Raw genomic sequence first — 12,462 nt, forward strand, 5'->3', positions numbered from 1 at the left:
TCCACAGATCCAGTGCAACCCCAGTCAAAATACTCACGACATTTTTCACAGAACTGGAACAAACAATTCCAAATTTTATATGGAACCACAAAAGACTGCCGAAGCCATCTTTTGTAGGTCATCTTCTTCCCCTTCTTCTCTTTATGGTTTGATGACTAAAGAAGTTCCTTTAACATTTGTTATAAAGCTTGTTTGGTGGTGCTGAATTCTTTTAGCTTTTGTTTATCTGTGAAGCTTTTGATTTTTCCGTCAAATCTGAACAAGAGCCTTACTGGATAGATAGAGTATTCTTGGTTGTAAGTTTTCCCCTTTCATCACTTTAAATACATCATGCCACTCCCTTCTGGCCTGAAAAAATCAGCTGAAAACCTTATGGGAGTTCCCTTGTATGTTATTTGTTGCTTTTCCCTTGCTAAGCTTGTCAAATTTTAGATCATTGGGGAATGGTGTTTCATATCTTCCAAATATCACACTGTAGTTTCCTCATAGTGTGTCAGGTGGCTAGAAGCTTAAGAGGGTCATAGCAGCTGTCTTTGTGATAGATTTTGTAAGGGTCTGGAAGACGATCTATTCTGACTCTCTCAGATTGAACTTTCAAGCTCTGATACTTTTCTGAATGTTATTTCTGTACATGAACCAATGAGGAAAATTTCTTAGCAGGGTTATTGTGTAGCTTGAGGTAGAAGCTCCCCCATGATCTTGCCTGCTCTGACGTTCCCCCTTGTTTTGTGTCTATCTGCAGTACTTGGCATATGACTGCAGGGTGTCTTACGGTGTGTTGTAAAGTTTTACTGAGGAGGCACTGGCATGTTCAGATCTGGTACTGTCTAGTATGTATAGTAAATAAAACTTCATTTGGAACTGAATCTTTTAGTTGTCATCCCTTCTTTGAAGTCAAGGGGAGAATTTTTCATTAAAATGGTATCTTTTGCTTATTGTCTATTCTTTATAGATAGAAAGGTAGAGTTAAAGAGGCATTGAGCAGACGCTAGATCATTGTTGCAACTCCAGATCCTAGAGCCCATGTCACACCCACTCTCATTCTAGCAATGAGTAGTAAAAGACATTTGGAATCCCCCCCTTCCCCCGGCATCCACCCTTGATTAACAGCAAGGATTTAGCAAGTAGAAACACTCTGTCCTTTTTTCTGCTACCTTTCAGTAATAATCAGCATGTAAAGTTGAAATTTCCTGACCAGAATTTGGAAGACTATAATGTGATTCCTTGGGCCTTGATTCCAGAAGAAGGAGCTCTCTGAATATGGGTTTACTAGTTGGTGGTGAATTCGTGAATCACCAACTATTAGGCCTTTATGTCCAGATATTATCTCAATTTATGGAGTAAGGTCCCTGAGTTCTCCTCTTTCCTTCCACAGGGCAAGCAGGAGGACTTCAAGACGACAGTTCTGGAGGGTATGGAGACGGCCAAGCATCAGGTGAGGGTGGCATTAGATGCTTGCCACTTAGTAGCAGGAGCCGCCAAGTCAGGGATTGATGCTTGCAAGTGTTTTTGGCTGTGGTACCCACGTTTTAGCCAGAAGCGCAGGGGACCTTTAACCCACAGGACAGAGGAGTGTAATAGGAGAGAGTGTAGCCAGGACAAAGGCAAGCAAACCTTTTGAAGTCCTCAGGCCGATCTCAGCCCTCCACTCTTCTTCATGTTTTTGAGGAGATGGCGGGTACTATTCTCCCCAGCAGCCTTTACAGTAAGAATAAATAAAACACAGTTAGGAGTCCTGGGACCTTTACAAAGAAATACAGCTGTATACACAGAGAGGGGAAGCCGTAGGCTGAAAGCCTGCAGAAAAGTAGGATGGAAAGGCATCCCAGGTCTAGTCAGAGGAATTATGCAGGCAGGTGACTCTTTTTAGAAATGGTTGTTAAGTGGTATTGGATACAGGTTTTTCAATTAACATTACAGTCAGTCATTTTGCAGTGCTGTAAACATTTTGTTTCTCACATGAAAATAGATCTTTTTTAAAAAGTCTGCTCGAGGTGCTCTTTGCTTTCAGACCAACTATGAGATTTTAACTTCAAAGAAAAAGTAAAGGGTTAAATGATTTATTGGGGCCCATCTGGAACAGTTAAAGTTTGTTTCAGGAATCCAAAGTAGAATGTCTGGATTTTATCCTTGCCTCTTAAAGGATGTTACTGTGTGTTCCAGTGCTCAAAACTGGTTTATGTATACATTTTGATAGACTTGGAATAGGTTTGAAGTTTGTCACTTTTCAACTCTTAAGTCTACTTTAAAATTTATTTATTGTAGTTTGTATACAGGAGGTCCAGGGAATATTTGTATTTTACTCTATTGAAACAAAGATAGTTCAGCATAATACAGAAATTAGTACTTAGGGGATCCAGAATGTTAGAAGTAGACGTCTTTAAATGCTGTCCCAAGGATTGGAGGTTGGTAATCAGTATATGGTTATCTTAGAGGAGTTAAAATTCTCATTTAGAGTCTGTATCTGGCAGATAAATCTTCAAGAATGCTTTTCATCAAACAATGTACAATCGGATCTTCTATGGAACTGTTGAGGATCAGGGATATAGTCTTTTGAACTTTAATCCCGAAGAAGTGAGTTTTCTTGTTTTTTGTTTTGTTTTTACATGAATAATAAATTTACTCTTTTGCTTGAGTAAACACTATGTTGTATTGCTGAAAGTAAAAGCAAACTTTCATATAAAACTGTGGTGCTACTGACTTAATATTAGTAGAGCATGCGTTTTAAGTGTTTCCAGGAACAGTGGTGACTATTCTGAACTCTTCAAGATCTCTTCTTCAGATCTTTGTCATGTTCACAAGACTACATTTATGAGATGATCAGAGTTAAAAACATGTGCTTGTAAATGATCAATGTTCTTCTTAAAGCCAAATGACCCTCATGAATATCTTGGGACCAGGATCTTATCTTGACTTAAAAATTCACATCAAGTTGATATATCCTAAATCTTAAAAATTAGAAGGGAACTTGAGGTCATCTTGCCTAGCCTTCTGCCTTCATACAGATGGTATTGGATCACCTCTGTTTTATCGGTTAGGTCCTAAAACACAGTTAAATGACTCAACCAGGTATATACCAACAATGGAAGAGTGAGAACCCAGAGGTCTCATTTCTTATGCATAGACTATTCTTCATAGAATCATTTAAAGTGTGCGTTTACCCTAAAAATAAAAAATCTTAAAGCATAAGAAATCATAGAATTTGCCTTTTTTTTTTTTTCCTCTCCCCCTATTCTTTATTCTTTATATCTTTAAACTATTATAGGACTGGATATGGTGTTATCTGTAGTTGCTAATTTGAAATAGTTTATATGTAGATCCTATCAGGCTTTTGTTTTCACTTTTTAGCTAGAAATCTAGTTACAGTTTGTTTTATCTGCTTTACGAAGGGAGAAAAAAGGCAAGTAACTCATGGAGGCTTTCTTTTCTTTTCTGTTAAATATCTCTGCTACTTTAACTCTAGTCAAGATGCTGCCTGTGTCATACCAGAATCAGGGAAATGATTTTATGGAATAGATGGCCTGTGTCTTCCCTCACATTCCCTTTTTCTGCCTCTCTCATTGATATATCTGGAAAGGTCTAAATTATTCCCTTAAATATTTAACTACTTTTACTGTGTTTTCAGAGGAAATATGAGCCAGTCAGACTATTAGAAGGGACAGTTCTGCTTTAGCATGACTGCATTCTGAAAGATGATGCTGGAAATTTCCTTTGTGAAGTGGTGAGAAAGAAGAATTGAACAGAGGGCAAGATTGGTGTGCAGGCATCCTTGGGGCTTTTAAAAAATTAAAATAGCATCTTTGAAACATTCTAAATTTTCAGAACACCAGATTCTGTAAGTTCATACAAACACCAAACTATAAAACTGTATTCCAGAGCCAGGTGTGAATTATGTGTACTGCTGGTACTTTTAATATTATTGGAGTCTATTGTATTCCATAAGATTCTTCCCTCTAAAGGATCTACTTAAGAGTTAGGTCATCCAGAGTGGTCTGTTCATTTTGAAAATATTTTACAAAAAGAATGTTTTGATTTAGCTTCTGAACAGTTTAGGTTCCAAATTAACATTTTTGTTTCTTTGAAAAAAGGTTAGATTTTTTATCTTGTATACTTTTCATCTTGATTTTGATAATGGTTTCCTTCCTTGAAATAATAGTCTTTATCTCTAAAAACCAGAAGGCAGGCAGTAATTCTTGAGAATTTATAGGGATCACTTTTCACTGTTAAAAATTTCATTTACTTATAAGAATAATTGGAGGGTTTTTAGATGTTATGTAGAGGGTAGAGGTGGAGAGCAATGTTATTCCACATATACATTAATGTCACAACTTTTGGCTTCTTTAATAATTCCTTTTTTTAAACTTCTAATGTTTGATTCAAATATAGTTTAAAACTGTCACATGACTTATATGAATAAAATTTCTTAATTGTTATATATTCTCCAGATTTCCCAAAGTTAGCCAGCTATATTGGAGTGATTTTTGTTGATAGTTCAAACACTTGGATTGAGGAGCCAAATATAAGATTTAGTGGGGTTTTTTTCCCACATGATTTTTCCGGCTGTCATTGACAATAGTATTTTGCAGTAGGATTGATATTCAGTGATTATTTATCAAACATACAGAAGATAATATAGCTAAGAAAGAAAACTACCCCTATTTTTGGGAGGGAGAAGTAGAGTTTCTAGACTTCATTGGTGGTCTTGTTAATGGTACACACTCATGAAATATACTAAGAAGTAATTTGTTAAGAGGTATTTGGTCCAAGTACTCAGGATTATTAGGTAGATAATGTTCCATATAAATGTGGCATGTTTTGTTTGGGTGTTGGCTTTTTTTGTTTATTCCGATTTGGGAGTACAGGACTGGGGACATCAAAGCTGTATAATTTTAGAATTTCACATTACTGAAATAACCTATACCTCTGATAGTCGGTATTTCTTCTTTGCATGCCTTAATTTCATGTTCCACCCTCCACAATATGGCTGTTACTTGTGATTTTTTTCCTTAAGGAATAATTAATTATCCTGACAGTCTTTAATTTTAGGTTGAGAATCATTAAATGTGAGGATTATTAATTCAGTTTAGTGTTGTGAATACAGTGTCTGTGCCCTCATTATCTACTGTGGATGGTTGAGTTTTTCTCCTGGTCTCCAAGAACAGTGTTTCTTAATGTGCAGCCCATATTAGCATTAGGTATTTTTGCTTGACCTCTTGTTAACCGTTATTTTTTTCTAGGTAGTGTTTGGATGTCTTTATGGAAACAATACCTCAATAGCTTTAGCTGTATTTCTAAGTTTCATGTTTACCTGCCTTGTTCTCCGAATCTTACTGTTTCTCCGAATCTTACTAATACCTTTCCTTTAATGTTGCTTCTGTTATCAGTGCTCCCAACTTGTTTTATGTGCTTTAAAATGATTGACTGTGGTTATCTGGTGCTTATTTGATTACCAATATAATTACTTCATTAGTATTGAATTTTGAAACTCTTTAAATTGTGTCTTGATATTTTCAGAAGCTGATGATTAAGTATATATTTATAAGATCATCTTAGAAATGCAAGTAAAATATATGTAAATGTATTTCTGAGGACATCTTATAAAGATATACTTAACCACCAGCTTATAAAAACATCAATTTAATATCCAGTTTTAAGAATTATACTTATTATATAGGTTATATGTATACATATACTGTATGTATATGTAATATATGCAGTGGCATACTTTATTTGCAATGTGTAGTAAAGCATTTCTGATGTTTCTGCCAGAAAATTGCTTGCTTGCTTGCTTCTGCCTCATCATTGTCGTCTGCTTAATTGCTCTCACTGCTTGTCAGCATTGAATTATGAGAATTAATGGATGGTACCATTGATGAGATCATGTGTTGGTTATTAAACCTTAGCGTCCTCTTCATGTTCCCTGTTGTCGTACTAAAAGAAGGCATGGGATTGTGTTTTTCACCCCATAGCCTCTTTTGCTTTCTTGTTAGTGAATTTTCCTTTACTCTAGTTCTTCAGTTTTAAAATTTATTGTATACTATCAGTGATGGTAATTTTAATTAGCATATCCTCTAATTTTATTAAAATTTTTGGTAGGTGAAGAAAATATTCTAAATGCCTTGTTATGTTTTATAAGGTTTATTATTTCACTCATAGTAAAGTCTGATTTTTGGAATGTTAAACTCAAAAGAATGACTAAATTCTAACCATGTTTCAGCTTTTGAGCAAATTGAGTTGTTTTTTTTTTTTTAAAGGAAGTGAGATCAGTCTGCATATGAGGCAAAGCTTTACAGAGGTTCTTCAGACAAAAGAGAATTTTGAGGCATAATCATTATTTTTAGTTTTATATTCACTTGCACTTTTCCCAGAAGTCCTTTGCTTTTCTTTGCTAGGTGTAGAGGGTGCAGCTTTCCAGAGTAGACTTCCGCATGATCGGATGACTTCTCAAGAAGCAGCGTGTTTTCCAGATATCATCAGTGGACCACAGCAGACACAGAAGGTTTTTCTATTTATTAGGAACCGTACAGTAAGTTTCCATGTCAGCTTTTTCTACCTGGATTGGAAAAGGTGCATGTTACTTTTATACAGAACGTGAGGTGGGGAAAATAGAAAGAGAGGGAAGAATTTTTAAATTATCTGTAATACTATTATTCAGAGATAACCACTGTTAAAAATTATTTTTTTCCTCCAGATATCTTTTAATGTATATTTAATTTTTGTTTTTACAAAATTGAGATCCTACTTCCATGCAGTCTTTGGATTCTTTTCATTCCTCATAGCCTCATGAACACACAATAAGAATCTCTAAACTTTTTTTTAAAGAAATATACTTCTAAAATAGTCATTTTGTCTTTTCTTCCCAGGATAAGAGAACCCCTTACTCTGTTCTACGCATCTGGTTCATCCTCCTCCTCTGGCTAAATGATTACTTTTAATGTCTGCCTAGTATTTTGTCTGACAGTTGGGTTGTACTTTAACTGTTGGGCAGTTAAATGTGCTTTTTTGCCTTATTATAATGAAGCTCTAAACAACTTTATACATTCATGGCTCTATGTCTTCTTCTTCTTTCTTTATGATAGAGTTCTAGAAGGAAAACTATCTTGTTAAAAAGTACAAACACTTTTTAAGATTTGATACATGTTGTCAGATTACTTCCCAGAGAGGCTAACCCAGTTAACACCCTCATTACCCACCCTGTTTTTGTAATTAAAACGGTGATGATCTATGCTGCTGTAATAGACCAAAATCATTTATTTTCCATTTCTTTGATTACTTAGACTAATTGTTTTTTCTCATGTATTAGTCATTTGTATTCTGTGAATTTTTCTTTCATGTCCTTTACTCATCAGAAATTCCATACCTAGAGAGTAGAGGAGGGCAGGATACTATTCAGAACATATTCATTGTACTCTGGAGCAATACAAAATAGAAGAAATTTATGTTGTAATTTCAGCTGTTTTGAATAAGCTCAAAGATCTCTTTTTAGCCATCACTAACGTCTCTATTTTGATCGTTAGATAGCGAAACCACTGCTAAATTTGGATTGTTAAATGCCAGTTAGCTAGAGTGATTGGTAGGTTTTTATAGTACAGAATAAAGGTTCTTTTTTTGTAAAGAAAAATAGGGTGATTTTTTTAAAGTGAATGGAAAATTCTTAATGTGTATTTCTGAGGCTGATTTGTCTTATAATTGAATCAGCTGTGTGTAGCATGTCAACATTTGTTCTAAGTAGATTTTAGACAAAATTGTCATTTTTTGTTTGTTTCATCTGAGGGAAGTTTTCACTTTTTACTTGAATCTGAGTGGTGGATTTATAGTGATCTCTATTTTCTCTGATCCATTCTGTGTGACCAGAAGTCCAAACTGGGGGAAGGATTAGCTGAGTTTAGAGTTGTGGTCTCTGGCTATAAACAGTACTTAAGTCATTCTCTACTGTAAGAATTGTGTCAGTTCTCTCATCTTAAACTGCATCTTTTGCTTTCAGATTTTAAAACCACGATTTTAGGATTATTCAACTAGAACTTATGACCTGAGCTTTAATTATAAGATGGAAGGAGGAAGAAGGCTTGTAATGAGGGTTTATGAGCTTGGGCCTGCTGGGTGCTTGAGGAATTCCATTTTCCTTTGAGAAAAGTAGAGGGTACATATGGATTTAGTCATATCTCTTTGTAATTGGTTTTATTTACACATTAACTCCTTCATTGAAACTTGTTTATAGAGCAGTCTTTATTTTTGGCTGAGACTTAAATATGGTATTCAGTTGGTCTTGCGTTTTGCAGATATTCAGTTTGAAAAGAATTCATTGTTAGAACCCACTGATCATACCATGTTTTTCATGCCTCACCTCACTGCTTTTTCAGCAGTATTCAAAAGAATTGACTCCTCCTTTCTTAAGTACACAGCTCCCTTAGCTTAACACGGTATTCTAGTTTTTCTCCTGCCTCCCTGATGTCTTCTCTGAATGCTTTGTAGGCTTATCCTTAACAGCAGGCCACTGTGTGACCTGGTTGGAGTTCCTTCTCTCCTCTCTCCCCTGTTATTTCCCGCTAGGAACCTTCTTCTACACAGTTGGCTTCAGTTATCACCCATAAGCAAGCAGCTCCAAACCTTAACTTTCCTCTGAACCCCAGTATATCTAGATGCCTCTCTTGTCTTACCTCCTCTCTTACCTCCTCTTGTCTTGAAACTAAACTTATTATCTCTTTTTTCAGTGTCCCTCATTCAATGAATGGCATACCAGCTCTTTCAGTTGTGAAAGCCAAAAATTGAGGTGTTATCCTTTGTACCTCTACCTCTGTCCCCACTCCATGCATGTCCAATTGATCATTTCATTTTGTGTATTTTGTCTACTCAGTATCTCTGGAGTCATCTAATCCAAGTTTAAATACTTGCTGCTCACCAGCTGTATGATCTTGACAAATTACTAGATATTTTTCTTTTTCAGGCTGAATATCTCCCAGCTTCTTCAGTAGTTCACTCATTTGACATGGTTTTGTATTTCATAGTTTCTTGGTCAGGAGCATAACCCTTATTGTTTCACTGAAAGGAAAACCCATGTTTGAGGCCTTAAAGTTAAAAGGTATTTTAAAGTGATCAAATGGTATATGTCTATTTGTATGTAATACAGTTTCTATCATTTAAATACAGTTGCAGTTGTGGTTGGATAATCCAAAGATTCAGCTGACATTTGAGGCCACTCTCCAACAATTGGAAGCACCTTACAACAGTAAGTAGTGTGTTCAATAGGACTGGATTGTGAAAATTGATACTGCTTTCTAGAATCTCATAGTTCTTTGATAATTTTTTCATACATGTTTTCATCTTATTTCACCTTATGCTGTGCAAAAAATGAGCCTTGTAGAAATACTATTTTGTATGTTTGTGTGTTTGTAATTGTGACTACAGATTTTAAAATTCTTATTTTTTAATTGTGTTGACAGGTGAGTGAGTTCAAGAGATTGCTAATAACTTCTTCAGACCTATGTTCCAGCTTTAATCCATGGAGTACTTTGTTGGCATTTAATTGGGTGGCTATCTGGCATTCTCATTTCCTACTTGCAACCAACAAAGTCTCTCAAAGTTTTTGCTAAAGTAAATGAACATAATACTACTTTTGAAAGGGTTGGTTTTGTCCTTCATTTCATCTGTAATGGGATGTCATTCTTAAAAATTCTAAATTATGTGATGTGCATTTTGGACTACTACACAGACTAATCATCCTAAGAATCACTTTTTGTAAAGGAGTTGCGATACTTGAAGCTAATGGAAAAGATGGATAGAATGGCTTCATGATGGAGAAATAAGAAGAGTTAAAGAGTTTTCTGTTTAAAATGCTAAAAATATAAACATTTTAAATTCATTTATTCTGTAGGTGATACTGTTCTTGTCCACCGAGTTCACAGTTACTTAGAGCGTCATGGTCTTATCAACTTCGGCATCTATAAGAGGATAAAGCCCCTCCCAAGTAAGGACCTGGCCAGTGAATTTCGTGGTTTTAAATTAGATTCCAGGAGGCTTTTAGCATTTTATTTTGATTTCTAAATTCATATTTAGAGTCAAAATATTCCCAAGTTTATCTTCTTCTTAGTCAAACTTAAAGTAAAATCTCTTCATAAATGTGAACATCCTGTAATTTCTGGTTTGATAAATACCTGGTAAAAGATACTGAATTTCAGGAATGTGAAGTGTGCAGCTCAGTGGTAGAGTGTGTGCTTAGCATGCATGAGGTCCTGGGTCCATTCCCCGGTACCTCCATTTAGATAGATAGATAAATAGACAGACAGACAGATTATCCCCCTCCCCCAAAAAACCAAAAAGATACTTAATTTCAATTTTTAAAAAAATTAAAATTTGTTAAAAATGGAAAAAGTCAGTTTTGAAAGCGGGAAGCTTATTTTCTCTCGACCAATTCTTTATACTGCTAAAATTTGCATTTTTATTTTTTAAATGCTTTTACCCATATCATGGTGTTTGGATAATGTCTACCAGGAATAAGAAGGTAGAGTTATTTTGAGAATTGATACATCTGTTTGTTTATTTTTAATACATTTATTTTATGCTTTAATAACTTTTTAAAAGGGAAACTAAAGACTGCAGAAGTAGAGCTTAAAGAAAATAGCTTTAAGAACAGGTTGACTGCTCAAATTATCCTAGAATAATTGTGAGGTTTATGAGGGAGATTATTCTTAATGAATTAGCCAAGTGTCACAGATACTGAAGTGCATGACTGAGGTAATGAGAAGCAAATCTTTTTGGGAGGGAGAGGGTAATTAGGTTTCTTTCTTTCCTTCTTACCTCCTTTCTTAATGGACATGCTGGAGATTGAACCCAGGATGCATGCTAAGCAGGCATTCTACCACTAAGCTACACCCTCCCAACTGAGAAAGTAAATCTTAAGAGACAGGATTTCATTTATGAATTTTCAGTATCAAATTAAAGGAATTAAAGTGTATGAAGTTTCAGATATTTGCTAATTTGTATTCAGATATTTTTCAGACTTTGAAAATAACTGAATTATTTACTTTGTAATACATCATGACATGTTAAGAGCCTAGAGGTTTTCTTGATTAAAAAAAAAGATAAAAACTCTTAAACCTATAACAAAATATTTTAATTTTTGTTCATGTTTTGCTTTTAGCTAAAAAGACAGGAAAAGTAATCATCATAGGCTCGGGGGTGTCGGGCCTAGCGGCGGCTCGTCAGCTACAGAGCTTCGGGATGGACGTCACACTTCTAGAAGCCAGGGTGAGGCTTTATTTGGGGTTTAGAGGCCTGACCTAATGGAATTATGGTAAGGAAATTATCTGTTGCAAGTTAAGGAATCATGCAGATGGAGCTGATTCATATAATGCTCAAAGTACTTTGGATAGTATTAACTACGTTGGATAAAGCATTTTTGACAGTAAAACTTTGCAAAGTGCTTAGTGAGGATGTAGAGTTTATAAATAATCCATATAGCCCTTTGAGGTATATTTTCAGGTCATTGTTTCTTGCAATTAACTTTCAACCTGGGGATCTTCTTGGACATATCCCTTATAGGAGGCAGTTATTTTTAGTGGTGGGAGAGAATAAATTGTATTGTTTGATAATAAAAGGAAAGAAATTTTATCTCAGGCAGCAGCCATCTTTTATAGCCTGATAAAGCCAAGACATTGGCTCCTTATAATTAGTCTTAGAGAGAGAGATGGAAACTGAAGGAGGACAAGGATGATGGCACAGAGTGGAAAAAAAGAACACTGCATTAGGATGCTACTATTCAAATCCTTTTCATGAGTAATTTTTGAGATTTAAGTATCTTTCCAGTGGCTTAAAGACCTCCCTGGACTGCTACCATTAAAAAAAAAATCAGGTAACCTAAATAATCTAAAATTTTATAAAAGCTTTTTAAGTGTTTTGTGCAGTGCAATCTAAATTGCCATTTACAAATTGCTAATTTTTTTAAACGCTCTTTTCAAGTAGAGTCTGGGGAAATCAAAATTAAATAATTCCTGATAAAGTCTTACTAAAAATAATATTTTGTTCATTAATTAGTAATTCATGTGCTAGCTGTCCTGTGTGCTAAGAATACAGTACGGAATGATGGGATCATTATTTTTCCTACCCATGTGTACAGGTTTTTGTTTTGTTTTGCTTTTTTTCATTTGTTTGTTTGGAGTTTACAGAGTGCTCTCATGTAATCTATGACTGAAGTATCACTGCAGTTTAGTAAGGTTTCCCCAGACTTGAAAATCCCCATCAGCAAAGATATACTTAGACCTGTTTAGAAATGAGAGGTATTGTCAACATTCATGCTCAGTAGACACTTGCCCCAGTCATGGGGCTTCACTGGAGAGGTATTTGTCAGAGAAGTCATCTATCAAATCCTTCACAGCTGACTTTGACACTTTGGGGCAAGAGTCTGATACATGGTGGTAGAAGGATGGCCATTTAGTGTTGGAATTTGTGAACAGATTTTTTCTGTGT

General features: G+C 35.2%; 2 protein-coding genes across 3 annotated transcripts in view; one reads left to right on the top strand and one right to left on the bottom strand.

The window, feature by feature from the left end:
• The window catches only part of KDM1A (lysine demethylase 1A), a 54,876-nt gene that overhangs the window by 19,950 nt on the left and 22,464 nt on the right, over positions 1-12,462 (top strand). Inside the window, exons 3-7 of one of the 2 annotated variants that reach the window (XM_032495423.1) lie at positions 1,376-1,435; positions 6,393-6,526; positions 9,148-9,226; positions 9,872-9,964; positions 11,138-11,244. In XM_032495423.1, the coding sequence (XP_032351314.1) occupies positions 1,376-1,435; positions 6,393-6,526; positions 9,148-9,226; positions 9,872-9,964; positions 11,138-11,244 (473 nt within the window). The remainder of the gene's footprint in view (positions 1-1,375; positions 1,436-6,392; positions 6,527-9,147; positions 9,227-9,871; positions 9,965-11,137; positions 11,245-12,462) is intronic. The other variant, XM_032495424.1, reaches the window with a different exon arrangement.
• Positions 6,128-12,462, bottom strand: part of LUZP1 (leucine zipper protein 1) — a 104,547-nt gene continuing 98,212 nt past the window's right edge. Inside the window, exon 8 of the transcript XR_004325410.1 lies at positions 6,128-6,553. The gene's annotated coding sequence lies outside the window, so the exon portion shown is untranslated. The remainder of the gene's footprint in view (positions 6,554-12,462) is intronic.

The sequence above is a fragment of the Camelus ferus genome, chromosome 13 (genome assembly GCF_009834535.1).
Source record: "Camelus ferus isolate YT-003-E chromosome 13, BCGSAC_Cfer_1.0, whole genome shotgun sequence".
NCBI lineage: Eukaryota > Metazoa > Chordata > Mammalia > Artiodactyla > Camelidae > Camelus > Camelus ferus.